The following is a 22,960-nucleotide window of genomic DNA, read 5'->3' on the forward strand; positions in this document are numbered from 1 at the left end:
GGCAGAAGATGGGGTCAGAAAAGTTGGGAGACATACCTTTTCTTTACACCACTCCTTTTTGGGTACATGGGCAAGAGGACTGTCTAAATTCAACTAATGAAGATGTGGAAATGCACTGTTGCATATTTAAAAAATAAACTCATCATTTAAATGTATATATCTTCATGAATTTAGGTTGTGTACAATGTTACAGTGAATCATTAGGATGAACTTTATGTTGCATTGAATACCAAAAAACAGATTTCAGAAACATTCTTGAGTTGAAAATGTTTGAGATCTTTTGCTTTAAGTTACTCTTTAATGTCTAAAAGTCAAACTTAAATTTAGCAAAACATCAGTTCTCCTCTGGACTACTGTTGCCGGGCAAGTTTTATCATCAACATACATGCTGCTTTTTTTTTCTTTCTAAAAATAAAGTTTCTAAACTGAACTTAATCTTAAGGCTTATCCAAGCAGCCTGAACTTAAACTGTAAGCTCTAAAGCCCCTTCCAGTTAAGTGGTAAGTATCACTTTCTTTCTATCTGGAAAACGATGCTGTTTCTTATTTGGATTTACTTAAAGTCAGACGTGTGTAATTACAGGAAAGCCGTACAAACTTACTCACCGACTGCCATCATGTAGTCCCATCGGTCCAGCAGACACATGCTGAACTGCAGCCCCTCGGGAGTGAGACCCGCAGCGATGAGAGCCTGACTCAGCTCCGGATTCTGGCACACGGAGGACGTCCAGGCCACAAGGAACCACAGCACCACCAGCAGAATGACTAGCAGCAGCCGCAGGACCCGCCAGCTGGTCATGTAAGGTGTCCTCTGGGCCGTGCGGGACAGGAACACCTTTAACACCCTGTGTGGAGCAGGGAGAGAGCGTGAGGCACAAGCCTGAATATCAGAAACGACTGAGAGAAATCGTATGTAAGTGCTGCTCACGCCCCTGGCTGCTGATCACGTTAGCATGCTCATTTGAAATAAAATGAGCAGGGAGAAACTGCTAAATCAGTTCAATTCATTCATGCTTGGTAAATATGTTTGGTTTTGATTCATGCTGTAATTTCCTTTGAGTTTCAGGGGGAAGAGCGGACAGCACAGGAAGTGGGGAGGAAGGATCTGTTAAAGGAGGCCCCTGTCATTTTTGAGTTGTGCTTACATGTCCAACAGAAATCATGCATACATAGTTTATTGTGAATTACTTCCTGATGTTACTGCATCTGTAAAAGGAGCTAAAAATGCAGCATATTAGGCTCATCAGTTGCAGCAGTGTAGGGAACAATATACAACAGCATGTTCTTATATCACCATATATCACCATCTGGACATAGAAAAAAGTCTGTTTCAATTTTTTACCCTGCTCATTTGCTATCTTTGGACCAGACTGTGACAAATCTATCTCATCTCTAATATATTCTGTGGGCCTGGACTGGAAGATCTTGCCCCCGGGGCACACTTCCCACTCAGCGAGCTCGGAAAAAAATCAAATTGGTAATTTTGCCAAGGGAACACTCTGGCCGGCCTTTGACCTCCTTCTCCCATCTCGGTAACACAGCCCGGAGCCGAAGAGCAGGAAGCTAAAGCACATGCGTGCCAAGATGGCACACGTGTGTGCATACTAAGAGATGGCTGAATTATTGAAATTAAGACTAACTCATGGGCAAGTTAATAGAAGGAGAGGAGACAGGATGTAAGGGAGAGGAGGGGACCAGGAGAGGCTCGAAGAAAAGAAGGGACGGGAGAAGAAAACGTATGAGGCGAGTTAACAACACAGGCAGAGGCTTTTTAACTTTTATTTTTTGCTTTCAGTTTAGTGTTTTAAAGTAAAATCATATTATAATGATCCAAGAGTATTTGTATGTTCCCTATCTCCTCCTACATGAGAACCAATCATAATAAAACTTTGCATAAACATTGCATAGAGCACTGTGAGTTCCAGCATCTATAAGGCACGTGCAAATATTTTATACAAATCTCACAATTTTATATATTTGCTTCTTTGACAGTTCAACTGAGCACTGAATTGAATTTGAGATTAGAATTGTGTGTCATAATATAATGTATCATAGTGTGATTGTAGCAAAAATGTGTGTATTTGTATGTTCCATATCGCCCATGTGTTGCGCAGGGGTTTGCTATTTAATCATAATCCTTCATAGAACAGTCACAAAGCAAACAGGAAATGTCATCTCAAATGGTGATTTTGGTTTTAGTTTACTGGAAGCAGGATTGAAATATTAAGCCAACACAGAAGTGCCAAAAACAGCATTTCCTTTAAAATGGGCGGATGGCTCCAAAAATGAGTCATTTCCCACAGATGTCCATGTTAAACTTCCCAAATTCAATCATAAAAATAATACTTTTTCTGCCTGGTACAAAAAATGGATTTGGTCTCTCTAGATAATCCGCCCCTTCAGAAAAACTGCTACATGTCCAGCCTACAGTATTTTTTCCTCTGTGATTTTAGTCCATCATCAGGTGGTTGCTAGACAACATGATGATGTCATTATATATGTGGTGTAATTCATTTTTTGTGGATGTAAATTTGATGTAAAATTAAATTAAAATTTATAGGACACAGTTAAGTGCCTTGTAAAGCAACTGTTGTTGTGATTTGGCACTGTATAAATAAAACTGAATTGAATTGAACAATGCTGTTATTAAATGTGCGATGTTTATAAAATGACGTGGAAAATGTCAGGGACATATGGACACAGTTCCCATTTCATGTCAATAAAAATAAGATGTTTCGTAAATCATGTCGTGATAACATGACAAACGTTTATGTTATAACCTCATGATGCTTGGAAATTCAGAGCCTTTATCAGGGCGTCACGGTCCTGAATCTGTTGACTCAGTGGTTTTTATTCTTATTACTATTATTTTATGTTTCAGGTTGATTCTTAAGATTTTCTTGTTCTTAGGGTTTGGTTTCTGTTCTGTGTCTCTGTTTCGCCCTGGTCCCTCACCTGTTTCCTCCCTGTTGCCATGTCTGTTCTCTTTGTTAAGCTTACGTGTCTTGAGTTTAGTCTGTGTTGCTTCCTGTTCCTGTTGTGTTATCATCTGTTACCCATCCTTTCGTTGTCAGTTTGTGTATTTAAGCCTTGTGGTTCTCTTTGTCTGTGTCGCGTCAACAACGTCATCCACACCCTCATGCTTTGTGTGTTTCCCACCGTGCTCCTCGTCCCTAGTCTCTTGTCTCCAGGTTTCCTAGTGTTTTGTATTAGTTTCTACTTTTGGTTTATTGTTTATTGTTAAGTTTATTGTTTGTGGAGTTTTTTCTGCAGCCTCTTTGAGTTTATTCCTTTGAGTGTCCTTCATTTGTGTCCTGCGTCCTGCCTGCCACAGACTTATCGTGACAAGGACATTTAATGACCACTTTCTGAGACGCTAACAGTTAGCCACATCACAGGAACCTCTTTCCAACATAACATTCAGACGGGCATAACATTGTTAAGAACACATTAACACTAACACTCTCCAACAGTTTACACTACAGTTAACTGAATCAACCTTAGCTTTGGTCTATGACAATTATTATGATATTTAGTCAACTAAAACTAAAAGAACTTAGATAGCTATATTATGGCCAAAGCTAAAAAAACTAAAGCAAAATTTACTGTCAAAATTAACACTGATTGTGGGACAATCACTAATTGTGGTTAAGCACTAGCGGGGTGGACAGCCTATCCATCCGGTGAGGCTTAAAAGACACAAGGCGATCGTGGTTCAGGGGGTTGGAAAGCTCATCTGGTAACCAGAAGGTTGCCTATTCGATCCCCAGCTCTGTCTGCCTTGGTCGTTGTGTCCTTGGGCAAGACACTTCACCCTAGAAACCAGAGGGGCCGATGGCGCGATATGGCAGCCTCGCTTCTGTCAGTCTGCCCCAGGGCAGCTGTGGCTACAACTGTAGCTTGCCTCCACCAGTGTGTGAACGTGAGAGTGAATGAATAGTGGAATTGTAATGTAAAGCGCTTTGAGGGTCTCGAAAAGCGCTATATAAATGCAATCCATTATTATTATGTACAACTGAATGTCATCGGCATAGAAATGCCAGAAAGGGTTGACTATACTTGTGTTGTTCGTGCTTTTTGGACTGATAAGTGGTGCCTGTGGTTGTGCTTTACATGTGCACCTTATTGAAAAAGCAGCTTCAAATTGTGGAGTCTAGAAACTAATGGGCTGCTATGTCCACCGTTTATGGCCTGTTATTTACGGTACCTGTAGAGCTTCAGGATGACGGTCCCGTACATGATGGCAAAGCCCAGCAGGCGAACCCACCTCAGGAGGATACATCGAAACACACTGGGATTGAAGTACAGGATCATCACCTACAAAAATGCATAGCAGAGTTAACTTTCACACATCTCATAAACACATCTTAGGACTCTGATTGTTTTTGGTATTTACAGGAAGGAAGTCAGAGACACAAATGTGGTAAGCACACGAGAAGCAGAGTTGGAGGTGGATTTGACCTCACAAATATCTAACGCCTCCACAGTTCCCTCATCTGTTAGCTTTGTGCGGCTCATATGTCAACTTCCAGAGCACGTTTGATGTGAGGAATTTGAGAGCTTATTCCTTTATAGGTCTAGGAGCACGTTTAGTGATGTTTATCTGCACATTGATTTGCATGTATAGACACACTTGTGTTTCTAAATGTGTGCGGTCCAACCTGTCACGATTTGTCTCTCTGAGCGGTTTCAACAAAGCAATAAAGAATTTGCCGATGGCTGATAAAATGTCAGCCTATCATTTTCTGCATGATGTGAAGTTAATTCACACCTATTACCGCTGCAGAAGAGGTTGTAACAGCAGAAGCTGCAGAGACAAGGCTCATGCTGTAAGGATCCAAGCTTCCATTTGCACTTCTCTTTCTACGGTTGCATTTCATTTCATTAGTGTGCAACACAGCGGGAAGCCACATGTTACATTTTCGGTGACCCGAATCCCAGCTTCTGCTCTGAAGATTCAGTGCTGTGACTCTGGCAACGTTCCCACTGAAGCAAAGAAAATACTATCGAAGCGTGACACCTTTCCAACTTGGGGTAATCTCTCCATTCAGTGTGGTCTGAATGAATACACAAACTTTTTTTGTAAGGGAAGGAAGTTTGTGTGATCTTTTGTGAGATCGTGCTACGATTGCCAAACTGTTTTGTGACTTTGTGTTGAGGTAAACGCTGACCTTAACTCCACCTATCCGCTAAAACTATATAGATACATGAACAGTAATTAATCAGTAACTACCACTTCCCACAGAGCATCTTTTTGATTACAGGTCTAGAACGGGTTTCTTTTCAGTCTAGCATACGGACTAAAAATGTTAAATGTGGTTTGAAAAGCAAACACAAGTGAGAGTGAAAGACCTGCATCACACTTAGTATCTGTTTCAACAAAATTTCAATGTCTTTTTTTATGTTTTGCATCTGTTGCATATGTTAACATTGCACATGTGGTGTTATATGTTATAGCTTAAAACTGGGATAATATGTAGATATATACATATTGTGCTGTATATAGTAACCATTTATACATAGTATAGTATTTGGAAATATAGTAATATAATATAACATATTATATTGTAATATAGTATTTGGACAAGTGAATTACACCATTGAGGGATTAAATAAATTGTACGTCTGTGTCTTTATCATAGCCATGCCATGTTTCTATCTACCCAGCTGTGTCACACTGAGGAATCTATCCTCTGTTTATATCCAATCCTAGTTCTTCCCCTTTATTCCTTTGTCAGATCCTCCTGTTGAACTCGCCCCCTCGTTCTGTTTTCTTTCCCTTTTCTGAATTTGGTATTTGCTGAACTTTTGTTTTAGCCAACAAACGCTCATCCTACTTTTATTTTCAACCTGCATGCATGTCTTGCAGTTGGATTCTCTCCACTACACACCTTGACAATAACTGCTCGAGCAGAAAGAAGACTATACAATTACTCCTTTTTATAAGATGATGCTTTTTTAAAAGCATATATGTGAGCCCTAGACTGCTGGTCCAGGTCTTTAGGTACTTTGTATGCTGTGGCTGGATTGAACTCAGTGTAATCTGAACAGGATAGGGAGCTGAAGTGACAGTTTTTCAGTCTGTGATATAGCGCAGCAGAGTAAACAGTGTACAGGTCGGGGAGCTTGTTTGGGGATAACAATGTTATAGCACAAAAATACTTTCTGAATTATATGCTTGGGTTTTTTATATATGTAAGTTGTTTTACAATAACCAAAAACAGAAGGTTATAGCTTTCCAGCTTTTTGTAATCACCACATAATCTCAGACTTATTGTGGTACAACATAATAAGCAGCATAAATGCATCTCTGAGGCGTAAGGCGAGTGATTTATTCCAGCTCTTACAATGCTTTGGCATTCAAAAGACAACAGCCATTTGCTTTAATTAAGCTTAAGTAACAACAACACCTGTAACCTCTTTTCCTTTTTAGAAAAGAAGCAGAACATCTGTGGCAAACCCAGCTGAGCAACAAGCCAACCCCGAGGCTGTAACCGTCTGGCTGTGAGATGTGTTAACAGAGAAGAGAAGCTAAAGTGTAGTGGGGAATATGAATCACAGTGTACATTATTTTACCCACGGAAATGAAGAACAAAGACTATGGTGCAAAGACAGAAAGATGAAAGGACAGAAATATTCAATCTCACAGCATCTTATGCAGGTATTCAGGAAGTTGAAAGCAGAGCCAAGTCTCAACGTGACTCATAACAAATGTCACAGGAACTAATCTGCAGCTTATTACCTCCTCATCACTGATAATGTTGCTGTGATTGTTTCATAATCAAATACAGTCTTAAAAGAGGCAAGATGAATTTCAGAAATGTGGTTCAGCGAGCGGTTAAACTGTCATAACATCCCTATTTTCAGCCTTCGCTCTGTTCACACTCACTTCAGCTCCGGTATATAGACATTTCTCTCACCTCTTGATTAAAAATGTGACACACTGAGTCAAAGCATGGAGCATGGCACTCACAGGCTTTTCCTTCCATCCGCAATCATCACAACCTCGCGGAGTCTGTTATTGGTATGCCCGTCATGAGACACTGGGGAGCAGAGTCCATCTCAGACCCAAGAAAAGGAATTATTGCTCTTCCTCTTTAATACTGCAGCTGATAAATTAATTGATATTGGAAGGCAGGCAGGTGTGCGTCAGAATTGGGGCAATTTAAGGGAACAGCCTGAACATGACTCACTTATCGATAAGAGGCTTGAAGCAAATTTGTTATTTAATAGCTAAAAGTTGCGAACTACATGTGCTAAAGTAAATTTGAATTTTAATTGAAATTAATAACAGGTAGCATAACAGCATAGACACAATACATGTATAAATAATCCATATATTAAATAAATACACTTGAATAGTACTATTGCTGAAAATAAACATTAATTAATCCCCAGAGAGGAATCCAAAGCAGTACATGCGATGTTGATCTTAATGTATTATTAAATAGAAAAATTAAAACATTTTCTAACAATGTATCAAGTGAATAATGATTGCTTTTTGTCAGCATACTGTTAAAATAGGAATCTGACGTCTATCAGTTGCCAGATTTATATATTTGTTTTAATACAGACTTGGTGTCCATGGTTACATTTGCAGAAACGGTCCTGCATGGGTTTGCATTAACCTCACCGTGGAAGCATTTAGCTGGCGAACCACAAGTTCCCAGTGAGCTTAGCACTAACCAGCCACTGCTCATTAAAATGTTCCTGCAAAAGAAGACATTGGTCATTTTTTCTTTCTTTTTTTGACAGTTTGAAATATTGTATGGAGCAATTTATTTTGAAGACACAGCTACAGTGAGCTGTTATGAAGAACAGCAGCTTCCCCAGCTTCTCAGCAAGGTAACCAACTCCTTTTGCTCCTTTTACTGCACCCTACTGTTAGCAGACTAATGCCACATGGAGCATAAACTCAAATCACTCACAGCTGCTCAATGATGGAAAAAGGCCAGTTGCCTGACTTCCTATAGCAGTGTGTTTTTGCCATCCCAAGATTTCTGACACATAAAGTATGAAACTGCAGTTACAGTTACCAGCGCTAACTAAAATTAACTGGGAATCTTCAGTTCCACTTTAAGTATACTGTATGCAGTCCTGTAAAAACTAAGTATACCCATAAGAATGGACGTAGCAGCCAGAATCTGCTAATCAAAGGCACTCGCTTAACTGATCATCAGCAAGTGTGAACACCTAAAAGCAGAAATCTTGGCAGTTTTCTGGTCTGACACATTCAGATGTGTGTTAACAAAATGACACGATCTTCCCAGCAAATTCTCGGGAGACGAAAGTGCAGATGTGTGACGATGAAGTGCACGTCGCATTTAGAGAGAACCAAACAGCATATCACCACAAACACCTCATTCCAACAGTTAAGGGATTATGATCTGGATCATCTTGCAGTGATATCCTCTGTATACCAAAGTGTTATTCACTCAAATGTGAGGCCATCTTTGTGACAACAAAAGCTTGGCTAAAATTGATGTACGAAAGCAAATCTGCAACCGAATGGCTGAAAAAGAAAAGAATCATCGTGTCAAAGTTCAGACCTCAGTCTAATTGAAATTCTGTGGTGGGATCTTGGAAGAGCTGGATAAACAAATGCCTGCAAACCTCAATGAACTGAAACAACGTTGTAAAGAAGAGGAGATGAGACGAAGATGATTACTTTAAGTTATTACTGCTAAAGGTGGTTCGATAGGCTACACAATAATGGGGTGCACTTAGTTTTTCATGAGTGTACCGTGAAAATGTTCCTTTTCGTGCTTCACAGTATTTTGATGGTGATATTAACAATTTGAAAGCATGACTTTTAAATGTAGCATAACATATAAAATCTGAGCACGTTCTCCAGCGCTGACATTAGTAAAATAGTTTTGAGCGCTTGAGAATCAAAGTTTAAGAGTATAAGAATGCTGGAGCCAGTAACACAGCAGAAAAATACACAAAGAAAAACTAGTTTTTGGAACGGATTGAAACAGACAGAAGTAAAGACGGAGCAAACGTGAACAACATCTTAACTACTCAACAGGTTGTTATTTTTCCCTCCTGTTTCAGTGTCTCTCCTCCTTATGTCCATCTGTCTCTCCTGCCTCAGTCTCAGTATAGTCTGTTTTCAGGATTTGCATCCTACTTGGCATCTTCACCTCATCACTTCTTCCAGCTTTCTGCTTCACATGACAGCAAAACAATAAATCTGAACGGCACATAAGAGCTAAAAGTATCTCTTATGTGCTGCTCCTTCCACCTACATACCGTGCAAAACAAAAACATGCAAATGGCAAATCCATGCACATGACCACAGGAAAATATCAGGCTTTGAAGCTACCTAAACACACTCATAATCCATCCATCACTCTGCCTACACACACACACACACAATACAGGCAGACAGACAGCGTCACAACCTTCTGCAGTACCACTCATGTGGATTACAAAATCACTGGGGACTGCGATAAAAAGCCATATTTTTATATTGCCTAGAAGAGAAGGTGGCCCTCCTGGTTTGCGTCCAACCTCCCAAGCGTCCTCCATCAATTAATCAGTAGAAGTATTTTTAAAACAAGTTGTGCTAGAACTTGATGGACTGTTTAAAAATGCATTGAGCACCAGAGCAGAGCAGCTGCAGCTGAAGAGGTCTGTGGTGGCAGCAAAAAAAATAAGCAACAGCAACAAACGTTAAGGCTGGGAGAGGGAGGCAGACGCAGAGGTGAGAGAGAACATGCAGAGGAGGTAATCAAAGGAAAACAAGTAGGGAGGAGGGGGGTGGGGGACAAGGAGGTAAGGTGGAGGAAAGGAGACCTTCATGTGTGCGAGGATGACAGAACGGCAGAGTGTTTTGCGGGTGGGGGCTATTTTTGGAACTGGATTATCCTTGGGGTAAACTGGAGTGGATGGATGAATGCAAAAGCAAGAAAGGTGTGGTCACATAAGGATGCAATACCTGCAGCTCTTTGACTGCTGCAACAAAAAACAGCTTCAGGTTTTTGTTTTTTTCATTCTGGGGAAAATGTCGTGCATACGGTTACACTCCAGTAACTTTAGAATAAGAACAAAATCTTTATCCCCAGACTTAGCCGAGCGATTGGAACTTCTTTCTTTCTGGCTGATTTTTTCGGCCATCGGGCTTTGTGTTTGAGAAGAGCAGTGGCTCCACTGTTGGCAGTCTGTGCGAGGATTTGAAAGGAGTGAATTCCCTGGCTACATCAGATCTCTGTGTTATACGGCACACAGGTTTCTTCCATCTGCCTCCCTTCTAAAGATGGGCTCCTGACGCAGCACTCCAGGTGCAATGTGGGCTGAGTCCAAAAGTGTAAATACACACATATAGAACGCACGCTGTCACCCGAGCACACGTACTGGCTGGCACATACAGCCGACGCAGACAGGCAAAGGCACACGTGGAAGAGAACGCACTTATTCTATAAGTACGCACCAACTGTGATGTCCAGCTCTCTGTTGTTGTAATGATCCTAACTATAGTACTACAACATCTAGCTACAACTGAGGAAATGGGCTTTTTTTTAATGGGATATTTTCACATTACTCCAGTATTCCAGTCCTGGGTTGTTGACCCACCGCCTTGTTTATGAACTTTCCAGTTTTGTTCTGTTTTTGATATTTTCTGGTGATTCTTAGTTTCCCTTGCTATTTGCCTCGTCACATCTTCCCTGTACCTTTTTGCACTCACCTTCTTTTGAATTATTTCCATGGACTATCAATAAAACCGAGCTTTGACTGCCTAAGCCTGCGTGTGGGATCCACATCCACACACTACATGACAAATATTGGACACTGAAAAATGATTTTCTTTCTTGAAAAGGTTTTTTTTTCTCAGCCAAAGCAGACCTTGACCACTCCTTCCCTCTTTTTAAACCTGTAATGCTTAGGATTTGACCATCACACCTCTCTTTTGATATCTACTTTATGGCCAATAACTGCATTAGAAGAGCTTCATAGATGGTAAAATCACATCTCAAACCTATTTCCATCTGTTTGGATATATGTGCGGTTTGTGTTTGTTCTCTAGTTTTCTTTTATAACACCATGAATGTCAGGAGAGACTTTTACCAATGCCCATCACTATTTCTTCTCCATCTCAGTGACAAGAGGCTGTTTGTGGTGCTCTAAAGAGTGGCCTTTAAGCTCAGGTGCAAAATTGAGCCTGCAATGTGCAGACAAAAGCATGCATGCCTCATGGTAATTCATGCAAGCCCACTGGTCCATCAGTTATTTATCAAATAAAACCTTAAAACTAGTCATTATAATGAACACATGCTTTTGTTTGCAAGTTTGTTTGGGCGCACTCTGTCTCTCTCCTGACAAAGCATACCCAGACGTACCCAGCTGCTTGTTTCCCTGAGACTTCTGAAAACTTTTATATAAAAAAAAATGAAGTAGCAGTAAACTGGTGGGTGGCATGCAAGATCAATATGGACACTTACTGGGAAGTAGAGAAGTAGCGCACCAAACAAGATGGCTTCCAGCAGAATGAGACCAGATGTACGAATGCTCTGTTAACAAGGAGAGAGAAAGACAAAATCTCATGAATCAATGACAGCGAGAGCTTGGTTATTTATGGATTGCTGAAGGATACTGAAAAAGAATGATTGGCCTGATGGTATCAGACGCTGAGGCTGCTGACGGGCATGCAAAAGTACCTATAATGTTGCTGCTGCTTGTATTGATATTTGTTCTGGATTTGCAGTGAGCCTTTCTTCACATTCATTTTCTCTCTTGTATCTGCTTTGTCCTTTGGGGCCACCATAGTTTACCTTTCAGATTCTGCTGCTGCAAGTCAGACATAACAGCCACGACTTGCATGCAACTGCACGAAACTGCAAATGATACATCGCACAAATATATAAAATATATGTCTCTGAGTGACGACAGAACTTTTCTGGGTTGTATTTAATTACCACATTACCACATATAAGATTTTTTTTATGTCTTTTATGTTCATCCAAAGGCCTCCAGGGACTCTCTTGTGAAGTGAAGAAATGTGGGAGGTTCTGAGGCAACAACACGATTGTCTATAAATAGATCACCAGGAAAGATTTAAATGCCAGAGGAGTGATTGTAAATTGTAATTATTATCCTAGACTGCAAGAATGTCACACTGAAATGAAGGAGGGCTGGGTACGGTTGATGGTAATGATGTCAGTGTAATAAAACAATAAAAATTACATAAAAATTAAAATAAAATAAGATAAAATCAACTGGTCTGTCTTTATTTGGCTTTATTCTTGATAGAATACAATGGAAATTTGTGTGAATTTGCAATGCTTTAAGAAGCAGCTGTATGTCGTAAATATAGCAATATTTTTTTTTCCAGTTTCTACGTTGCATACTGAAATTATTTGAGGACAAAATCTCAAACGTCCTCTTTTAATCTGGGCATGTAATTCGTTGAACTGCATGTGGCCAGGGAGGATCTTTTGCTACTCTGATGGCTTAGTACTGTGAAGGCATGATCAGCTGTAACACAGCGGTTCCTATTTTCAAAACATTCGTGAGTTTGTCATAATCACTCAGTTTGAATTTAATCCCTGAAACCTTCGTCTTTATTTAATTTAAAATAATTTTCCATGACATTTCACTGACATTTCCAGTTAATCTTCGCTATGAAGGAGGTTTCAAATTAGGCAAAAAATACCAAAATTGAAGAGTAGGGGAGACTGTCAGTGTGTAGTTTGGGATAAGCTCTAAAACTGTTATGCCGTACAATTTCAGCATCCATCCACTTATTACCATATGCAGCATAGCGTCATTGTGGACCAAAAATCCAGGTACACTCCGGACAGGTCGCCATTCCATGGCAGGGACAGTTTAATGACACAGTTTAGTATTATCTTCCTTGTGCGAGTGTGGTCCCTTTAGTCTTTAGGTGAAAAAAAAGTATAATGTAATCTTGCAATCTTCAGGTATTCTTTGGGTATTCTTCGCCAAGGAGGTTATGCTTTTAGTAGTGTTTGCGTATGTGCGTGTCATTTTTAATGTTTGTACCACAGCTTGAAAGTTTTTGAATGAATTCTGATGAAACTTATACGGGTGTAGAGTCAGATCATGAAAATGTGCCTTATTTTCAAAAGCTGACAAAAATTTTATAGCTTCCACATTATGATTCTTATAAGTGTGGTGTGTATTGTTAACATAAAGAAAGTACCTTATAGAGTAAAATAGCATGTCACATGTGACCTCTGACCTCTCCTTCAAGGTCAATAGACTGATCTATAGGTCAAAGTGATTTATAGAGCTATTTTTAAAAAAAGTAAAAACTATGTGTATTACTGCTGTTGTTTTTATTGACAACACATAGGATTATAGGGAATATATATGTGGATTCTAATATGTTACTTTAACCTCTTCTTTAAGATCAAATAAGCTCAAACCTTCATAAAATGTATCTTATCTTTAAATCATTGCTTGAAATTCTGCTGCCTTTCTTTGTATTTTCAGCATTTAGGAAATGATTCTGGTATATGGGGATTCTAAATATCACTTTTTTTAGTTTGCATCCAAATAGCATGTCTTATTTGACCTCTAACCTCACTTTTACACTTAAAATCTGCCAATTATGTCAAGTATATATTAAAATGGGTTTCAACAAAGCCTTTGCACTTGTTTTTACTGCGCTACAAACGTCTTAAACTACATTTAAAAAGAACAAAGAAAGCAAAATGAATGTATACAAAACACAAAATGATTCCCTCAAATGTAAATCCTGCCCACAGAGCTGCCTTGGTGGAGGTTTCCTCTCTAAGAGTGCTTCTAGGTTTTTGACTATTTCAAATTCTCTCTAAACTTTGCACTGAAAAAAATTGAGATTATGAGTGCAGGCCGGCGTAAGCTCTACTGACATCACCACACATGCCAAACTCCCTCCAAAGTCTAAACTAAGTAGTAGAATAAGCTGTTAAGCATGTCCCTATCCACATTAGAAAAGCATGCAACCGATAATTTGCATTCTCCTTACCTTGTTTCTCCTGAAGTGGTAGACCACCACCATACTGGCCAAGTCCAGCATCATGCAGAGACCCTGGAAGGAGGCCACAGAGAGCCTCAGAGCACCGTCCTCCTGCACCAGGCAGGGCGTGTCATCCCGGCAGTAGGGACAGCCCTCGCGGCACGGCAGGCACTTGCTGGACACGTCGGAGGATTCGTCTCTGTGAGAGCCCTGCTCCTTACCTGAAGATGTGAATACACTTTAGATTTGTTTCATTATCACTTATCTTATGTTGTTCAAGTTCAAAGAAAGAAAGCCTTTGCAAATTCAAATCTAATCACATCTCGGGACACAGGTCTGATTAGCACTGCAATTAATTTGCATTTAGCTGTCACAGGCTGACTCCTTATTAAATGCTCAGTTAATCAATTTCAAGGCAAAGAAAGCATCAAGCCAATGAATCAAAAAGCCTTGGGGAGATAATTACAAGAATGCAGCCTGTAATTAAGCAAATGATGGATAATGAAGGCGAGGAAGATACAATATTGTGTCACTGCTCTCTTCCTCAGTCTTGTTTGCGTAATTGTAGTAATATCAGCATGTGACACACATGGATTTGGATGGGGTTTATCAATTCTATCCATGATTTTTTTTATATTTTTCCCTTTGAGAACGTTCATTTTTAGCATGAACTGGTTCCTTTGAAACCTAAATTTAATCAATTACGTGTAAAGACACGACAGATGATGCAAGAAATATAATTCTTAATTCCAGGATGTCAGCTGCAGTGGGATTTGCAGTCAATCTGTAGCTGAAATCCTTCATTTTTTTTCAAACACACAGACATGCAGCTCCTCGAGCAAATGATGTTTGATAAGCATGTAATTCCTCTGTAGGTCCCAGAGCTCATACGGTATGCAAATGCCGCGCAGTTGCACAATGCTTCAGCAGAGCGTGATTGTAAGAGAATGTGCTGAAATTTCTTTGATAGTGGTTAAAAAAAATTTTAAGCAAGAAGTGAATTTAAGTAGCCACTGAAGTGGTTTCATTCGGCTGAGAAAAGAATGCATGATGGTAACTGTGATCTGAGACTCTGTATTTTTGCTGTGAATCACAGAGAAGCTGAATTTCAGCTAATATATGTTTAGATACGCACAATAAGTGTTCACCATGACAGGATGTTATTTTCTGTGTTTGCGTCCTTATGCAAATTCATAATGAATGTGAGCGTGATTCATGCTGCAACTGGCACAGACTGTCTCATCAATGTCTGCCCTTTAAACTCCTCATACATAGATACGCTCTATTATGTACATTTGTTAAACTGGTCATTAATGCAGATACCTAATCAGCCACCCACATGGCAAAAACTCAACAACAATTTATGCCTGCAGATATGGTCAAAATGAGCTACATCAAACTGAAGCAGAATGGGGAAGAAAGGTGATTTAAATGACTTTGAATGTGGTTGTAGGGCTGGACTGAGGATCCCAGAAGCTGCTGATTTACTGGGATTTTCCCACACAACAATCTCTAGAGTTTACAGAGCCACCAAGATATGCAGAAGAGCATCTCTGCACAACACTTGGAACCTTGAAGCAGATGGGCTAAAGCAGAAGAAGACCACACATGCTGTCAGGTGAGAACAGGAAACTGAGGTTCACCAAAACTGGACAATTAAAGACTGGAAAAACATTGCCTGGTCTGAGAAGTCCCCAATTCTGCTGCAGCATTCAGATGGAAGGATCAAAGTAAAGAATGGATCCATTCTGGCCTTTCTCAGTATTTCAGGCTGGATTTGGTGTAGTAATGATGCAGGGGATTTATTTCTTTGCATACTTTGTGTTATTTGAATACCAGCACCTACCTGACAATTGTTGATGACCATGTCCAGCCCTTTATGAACACAGTGTACCCCTGTTCTGATGGCTGCTTCCAGCATAATAGCGCACCATGGCTCAAAGCGCAAATGACCTCAAACTGGTTTCTTGAACATGACAATGAGTTCATTGTACACAAATGGCCTCCACAGTCAGCAGATCTCAGTCCAATAGAGCGTGACTGTTAATAAAGGTCTGGGTGGAAATCAATAGTGTCAAAAAAAAAAACAAGCAAGAAATGTCTAAAAGTGTTGAAATAGAGTATTGTGTTTACAAAGAGACTAAGTCCAGATAGGAAAAATGTTTTAATATTTAAAAAAAGATGAGAAGATGTCTAAAAAACACTCCGGAGGCCCATGCTGCGTGTACTTTTGACAGTCCCTAACCTCAGCTTGTCAATTTCCATCTACTTTCAAATGCCAGATGTCAATAAATAAGCACCAACTGTGGCGCATGAGTCAAGCTGAGTCAAACCGGACCTTGTTTTAGCCCACAGCCCATTTGTTGAGTTGTTGTTGTCAAACTACTGAGCTTACTCCATTACTGAAGAAAAATGTCCTCGACCGACTTGCTGTAAAGACTGAATTTCTCCGAGTGTTATAAGGTGTGTGTGGCAGGTTTACATTCGACAACCAGAGCACGTTGGGGATTTTTGGCAGTGTTGGTTTAAACAAATAGAAAATAACTTCTGGCCCAGCTGTGGCTCACACTGCACACATTATTCTGGTCTACATACTGAACCAAATGGCACAACTGTGACATCTCAACCTGAGGATCACATGCACAGTCAATTTAGTCTAAAGTATTCACATTACTTTATTACTGCTTTATTTGAAAGATGAGAATATAAACAGCTCAAAGATGAAGTATGTAGTTAGATGCTTCAACAAAGCCCTAATAACCAAAATCAGATGAATGCTGAAATTAATACAATACAGCCACCAGCCTCTCTCCTCTGTATCCCAGGGGCTATACAGAGAAACAGCATATTACCTTGTGCTGGCACAAGTGCAGTCTTTGTTCCATTTCTGTAATACCCATTCTGCCTCAATTGTAATAATGGACAAAATACAAATTAGTTTTGAAAAATCCAATTAAAAATAATACATAAGTACATCAAATGCAAAGGTTTTAAAGTGGGTACTTATTGCAAGCTATTACTCAGATTATGGTGAACTATTTTTTCTTCTTTCAGATGCTCAAGTTAGAGGTTAGCCAAGTAGATCATGTGTTTTCATCTCCTTCCGTCCCGTGCATCCTTCTCTGCCACACCACATTTTGTGTGCATGTCCTCCTTCACCACATCCTATTTCCTCTCTCCCAGCAGCATCATTTTCCCGACACACCGGGCATCTTTCCGCCGCACAGCTCAGTCTCACTCTTTTCCCTTGAACCCTCCAATCTAAGCTGTTCTTACACTCATTCCTGAGTAACAACGGAAATTAGCATCATCTACATCTGTGTTTGTGTGTGTGTTACGGCTGCCATGATTAGACTATCAAAATCATCAACGACTAATTTAATAGTCAAACTCGTTGTTTGAAGCTGTGTAAGATCCTGAAAGACGCAGGAATAAGTAGCAGAATTTAAGAGTGTAATAATGGACTGAAACAGAAGATGGCAGCAATGCATCTACAAGGATGCCAGCTGCCGTTAAATGCTGAAGAAGAAGAAGCAGTCTCTGGTATAGTAGCTGTGTCCAAATTCGGAGGCTGCATTTGTAGGCTGATTACGTTACAGCGACGCGATGGGTCGGGTGTATCCTTTGTGGCCCAATCTATCGCAGAATTCAGAGCGCGGCTCAGCCAATTCCAGTTTCCAACAATTGCGGCAGCTACTTAGTTTTAATATTACTCTTTCTGGGTCACAAAATAAACTTTTAAGATATTTTAAGGCGAGAATACGGCTGTGTAAACTTCAAATATCTGCTCAGTTTATCAAGACATCACATATTCGCAAAAATGCTCTGACGTTTTCAGAGACGTCTGTTACCCCGCTAGCTCGATAGCTGACCAAGAGGTCAAGGCTCACTGGAGCCGGCGAGAACAGCGAACTCCCGGCACATCGTTTTCAAACCTCCCGCATTCTTTCGCTACTCAGGTTAAACATGATATATAAGTCACTTGTATAACTTATATAGTTATAGTTTTTACACAGCTGAATAAACGTCAAACAGAAAACTGATTAAACACAAGTGTGATGGTAGAAAATTTACTCCAGTGTCCTGTTATATTTTAGGAGCAAAGAGCAGACGGCTAATTTTATTAAACTCCACCGAGACAATCTGCAATCAGCTAGCACATACCTTAAACACTTCAAGCTGTAAGCTAATGATTGTTATATGAAAGCAAATGCATGCTGGTGCAATAAGCTGTAGGTTTTACGTCCAATGGGTGCATGATCTGATTAGTCGACTAATTGCAAAAATAATCGGTGACTAGTCGACTATCAAAATAATGGTTTGTGGCAGCACTAGTGTGTGTGTGTTATCTAAAATTTTTGTATCATAAATTTGTGTTTGCATTGTCTTTGGTTTGATTTGAAGATCGAATCATTCTCACAGTGGCTTGAAGGCAGACAGAAGAAAGCTTGGTTCATTTTTCACACATCTGTCACAGGGGCCAGATGTTCACAGTGATACCACGGCTCTCAGTTTGAGCACAGGTGGTCCTTCCAAACCACTTAAACTACTGCAAGTAAAAAGTGCTTTTCAGTTTGTACATTCTTCACAACTGTTGGTTTTTCTCCCTAATGTTGTTTGTTTTTTGTAATTTTATTTATTTATTTATTAATTTTGCAAAACTGTACTTGCACAGCTTCTTCAGTTCATTGAGGCTGCTGCAAAGCTCACTGCACGCTTTAGGCATTTGCATTTGTAGTGCATGAATTGTACACTCTAATTTCTTGCTTTGGGTCTCTTTGTGTGTAGCTGCACAAAGACTAAGACTGATGTTCCACGAGTGGAAATCAGGGTTGCAACTGCAATGCAATCTGAGTCACAGCGATTTTTAAAGAGGTGATCTGCATGGGGTTTGGAAGATGAGTCTCTTCACAGACTGAGCATTTTGACTACATCCTTCATCACACTGCATTATAATAAAGCTCCAGCTTAGCATATCAACCCCCCTGGGGTGCTGCATTGTTGGAGTCGGGGATGAGAACCACCGCAGTTGAATGATTATATTGCTCATCAGGGCCAGGCTTTCTGTCCGAGGACACTGCAGCGCTTTCAGTCAAGAAAACCGACATTCAAACCCAAAGCACGATCGGGGGGGCTAAAGTTAACGATATAGTTGAAAAGTGCAAGTCTGAAAAGCAGAACATCAGCAGAGAAATGATCCAAGGCCAAGAGGGTGTGCAAATTTAGTTTTTCTTTTCTTGTTTCTCACACCTGAATGAAAAATAAGGAATATTGGGAAAATAAGATCGATTGCCAGAGCTGTAGGACAGGCAATAACAGCTTACTGTTCTCTAAACTGCTCTCCTGAACATCAATTGTCCATATGCAGCGTAGCAAACGCCCCATAAAGCTTAAGATTTCCTCATATATCTCAGAAATGTGCATAGTGTTCTGTTAGGAGGTATACTTTAGTGTGCAAGGAGTGCAGAAGGTTGTGTCCTGTGTCCTGATTAGTTGGAAAACCAGACACTAGACTTAAAAGGAATGAAGTAAATGAAACAGTGTGTTTATGTGCTCTGAGGCTGGAAACTTACCTGGCTAACTAGTGCTTCTTGCTGTCTTTCGCTGTGTAATGCTTCCATTACGAGTTGAGCTTTATGATGACATTTTTGGTGCTCCTTATTTTTGTTCTTATTGCATGCACATTGTTACAGTCCTAATATGTATATATGTGTTAATCTTTGTGATTGCATTAGAATAAAATAAAATAATTCATCTATCAAATCTTCCCCTTCTCTTTCCCCCTTTTTCTGTGTTTTTATTCCCTTGTTTTGTCTTTTACTTTGAGAAACTCGTCTCTCTTGTTTTTCAGTCTTCCTGCCTTTGTGTGTTTTACCTACAATATGTTGTTCCCTGAACTGTGTTACCTGGACCTTGTTTTCACCTTTTCGTATTTGCTCCATATGTTACTTTTCCTCTATGCCAGTTTTCCTTTGTAGATTGTTGCAGGGAATTCATTCTCTGCCTTTTGCTCATTCTCTCTGTAAAACCTAAAATTTGCTGGTTTTCTAGGCTGACCCTTGCTCCTAACATACTCTGACGTCTGATTGCTTGGACTGGGAATTTGTGCAGTGAAACTTGTAAAGACTGATTTTTGCTCATAAGTTGTGCTTTTGAGGTCTCATTTGCCTTCATCGGGTGTTACATAATTTTTTGTTAATCTCAGATTTTGGGGGTTATTGAATTATCGCAGCTCTCTCCTCCTATTTATTGAACCCAGCACATTACAAATTCCACCCAAAGCAGAGCTGGACAGTGTTACATTAACGAAACTCCTTTCTCATTATATCTCAACTCTTATTTGCAAGCATCCTTTTAAATGCATCTTTAGTTTGTTAAATGTTGAATGTTTTCAACAAGAAGCAACAAGAGCACACTAAAAAAGAAGAAATATTGGCATCGCTATCAGGTAAAAGACAAATTTGTTTTCAGCAAACTTTTTATTTTAAGCATCTTTATTGAAATTTACAAGACAGTTTTTTATAATTTTACTGTCTCTGAATCTCTATTATTAGAAGTCTGGATGTGCTGAGTGACTGCATGAGCAACTGGTGAGACCCTTTTTGCCTGGTCCACAAGCACCGGTCATAATCTTTCAGCATCATATCAGGTAGGTAACTGTTAGCTATGTGCTTTCAGCTACATAAAACAGACGTCATGCTTTTCCTTATTTTCTGTCATTCTGTAACAATGATGGATGCACGTATTAAACATGACCAAAATGCCAAATAATGTGATCAGAGCCAGAAGCTCAGACTTCAGACTGTTCTAAGCGCTCTAATCTTGGCTCTGTATCATGTCAGTGAGATTGGATATCTTTAAAGTGATCATCTCAGGCACACAACACAGTAGCCCACCCCTCCTGCTGTTCAAACCTTTTGTTTTAAAAAGGGCAGCTGATTCAAAGAAAGCGTGATTGAAGCGAGCTGAAACAAATAGTTTCAGACACAGGATAAACTAAGGCTCAGTATATGATATATGATTATTTTGAGCTTAGAATCAATAGAAAACAAAATAAATATGTTCCCTGTAATATGCTTATACAGCTTTCTTATTTCATTTACGGCCATCTGAGGTGAAAGATGCTGTTTCGGAGGAGCTAAACTGTCAAACTGCCAGGGTTTGCTCTGAATTTGAGTTTCTGTCTCAAGCTTGGGTTTCTGTTTTGCTGTTAGAGTTTAAAGTTTGTGTTTTCGGTGGATTTCCCTTCTCTTTTTCTGCCTTGGTTCCTGTTTGTTCCCTAGTTTGACGTCTCATTAAGAGTTAGTATTTACATCTGTATTAGTTCTCTTATTTGCTGTTTTACTATGAAGGTTTTTTTTCCCATGTCTAGGTTAGATGTTTCCTGTCTGTCTGATTGCCTTGATTACGTTCACCTGTGGTGATTATGCACACCTGTGGCTTTCCCATTTTATGTCTATTGCCTAATCAGACCTCTGTGTATACTCACTTGTCACTTTATTAGGTCAAACCTGCTAGCACCTGATTGGATCCCTTTTGACTTCAGAACTTTCCTAATTCTTTGCGGCACAGATTCAACAAGGAGCTGAAAACATCACTCAAAGATCTGGGTCCATATTGACATGATAGCGTCACACAGTTGCTGCAGATTTACGTCAGATTGACACCACATCCCAGAGGTGCTCTACTAGATTAAGATCTGTCATTTGAGTGCAGTGAACTCACTGCCCTGTTCAAAAAGTCAGTTTAAGATCATCTGAGCTTTGCGATTTGTGCAGATGGGGACACTGTGTTCATAAAGGGATCTATGTGGTCAGCAACAATGCTCAGGTGGTGTTTAAATAATGCTCAGTTGCTATTAAGGGGCCAAAAGCGTGCTGAGAAACATCCCTGCACACAATTACACCACCAGCAGCAGCTTGAACCATGGATAGATACAGGGCAAAATGGATCACTGGTTTCGCGTCGTTTACTCAAAATTCCAACCAAGTTGCATCAGTAACTGAGAATCATGAAGCCAGACAATAATTTTCCAGTCTCCCATTTTGGCGATCCTGTTTGAATTCGTGTTTGTGGCATCTGGTGTGGTCTTCTTCTGCATGTGCTTCAAGGTTTGAATGTGCTGTGCATTTAGAGATGCTCTTCTGCATGCACTGGTTGTAAGAGGTGGTTATTTAAGATACTGCTCCTAGAGACAACTATGCAGGAAAATCCCAGTAGATCAGCAGTTTGTGAAATGCTACTTTAACCAGCTCGTCTTGATTGTGTCTACATGCCTAAATGCATTGAGTTGCTCTGGTCGGTTGATTAAATATTTGTGAAGGAGCAGTTGAACAGTTGTACTTAATAAAGTTTTGTTCTTTGTGAAGACATCTGTTAGGTTTCCTCCTATCCTTGCACCTTGGTTTCTGGTTTTGGTTGCATGTTCATGTTTCATATGGCACTTTTCATCGGCCACAAAGGCTTGCCTCAGTGTGCAGAGTCTTGCATTAGGTCCTCTCTACTCCACACTGTGACACTGCCACCGTACGCCCTTTGAGAACAAAAAACCCGACAGGCATAGCAACAGTAACCGTGGAGGGGTACGCAGTCTGGCAAATGGTCAAATAAAATGTAACTAAACATTTATTCTAATTTATTCCACCTTGTGTTCTACGTCTACGCAGCCGTCACACAATCCAACAGGTCTGTGATTCGAATGCCACCTGTGGCTCCCACTGGAGCTCAGAATAGAAACGTAGTAGACATTTCAACATAAGAGCAGTCAAACTCCCTTGACTGGAGCTTGAGGTTTCATAACCTCACAAACCTCAGGATACCCCTTCAAAGCTGTAACAAGAATTTCAAACAAAATGTGTGACTGTCAGCTCAAAAAAGGTGGTTGTTTTCCTCTTTTTTCCATAATTCCCAGAAGCTTGCTTTTGCAAGACTCAAAGTTTTGATCTGACAGCTCACTGCAATATGCATTTTTTTTATTATTATTACAGAGAGCTTT

At 40.0% G+C, this 22,960-nt stretch overlaps 1 protein-coding gene across 2 annotated transcripts in view; it reads right to left on the reverse strand.

Annotated features, from left to right (window-relative positions):
• Positions 1–22,960, reverse strand: part of LOC120727874 (probable G-protein coupled receptor 158) — a 79,249-nt gene that overhangs the window by 19,498 nt on the left and 36,791 nt on the right. For both annotated transcript variants that reach the window (XM_040022456.1, XM_040022457.1), the window contains 4 exons: positions 13,975–14,186; positions 11,444–11,512; positions 4,207–4,316; positions 606–844 (listed from right to left, as the gene is read on the reverse strand). In XM_040022456.1, coding sequence (XP_039878390.1) covers positions 606–844; positions 4,207–4,316; positions 11,444–11,512; positions 13,975–14,186 — 630 coding nt within the window. The remainder of the gene's footprint in view (positions 1–605; positions 845–4,206; positions 4,317–11,443; positions 11,513–13,974; positions 14,187–22,960) is intronic.

The sequence above is a fragment of the Simochromis diagramma genome, unplaced genomic scaffold (genome assembly GCF_900408965.1).
Source record: "Simochromis diagramma unplaced genomic scaffold, fSimDia1.1 OVJJ01000205.1, whole genome shotgun sequence".
Lineage (NCBI taxonomy): Eukaryota > Metazoa > Chordata > Actinopteri > Cichliformes > Cichlidae > Simochromis > Simochromis diagramma.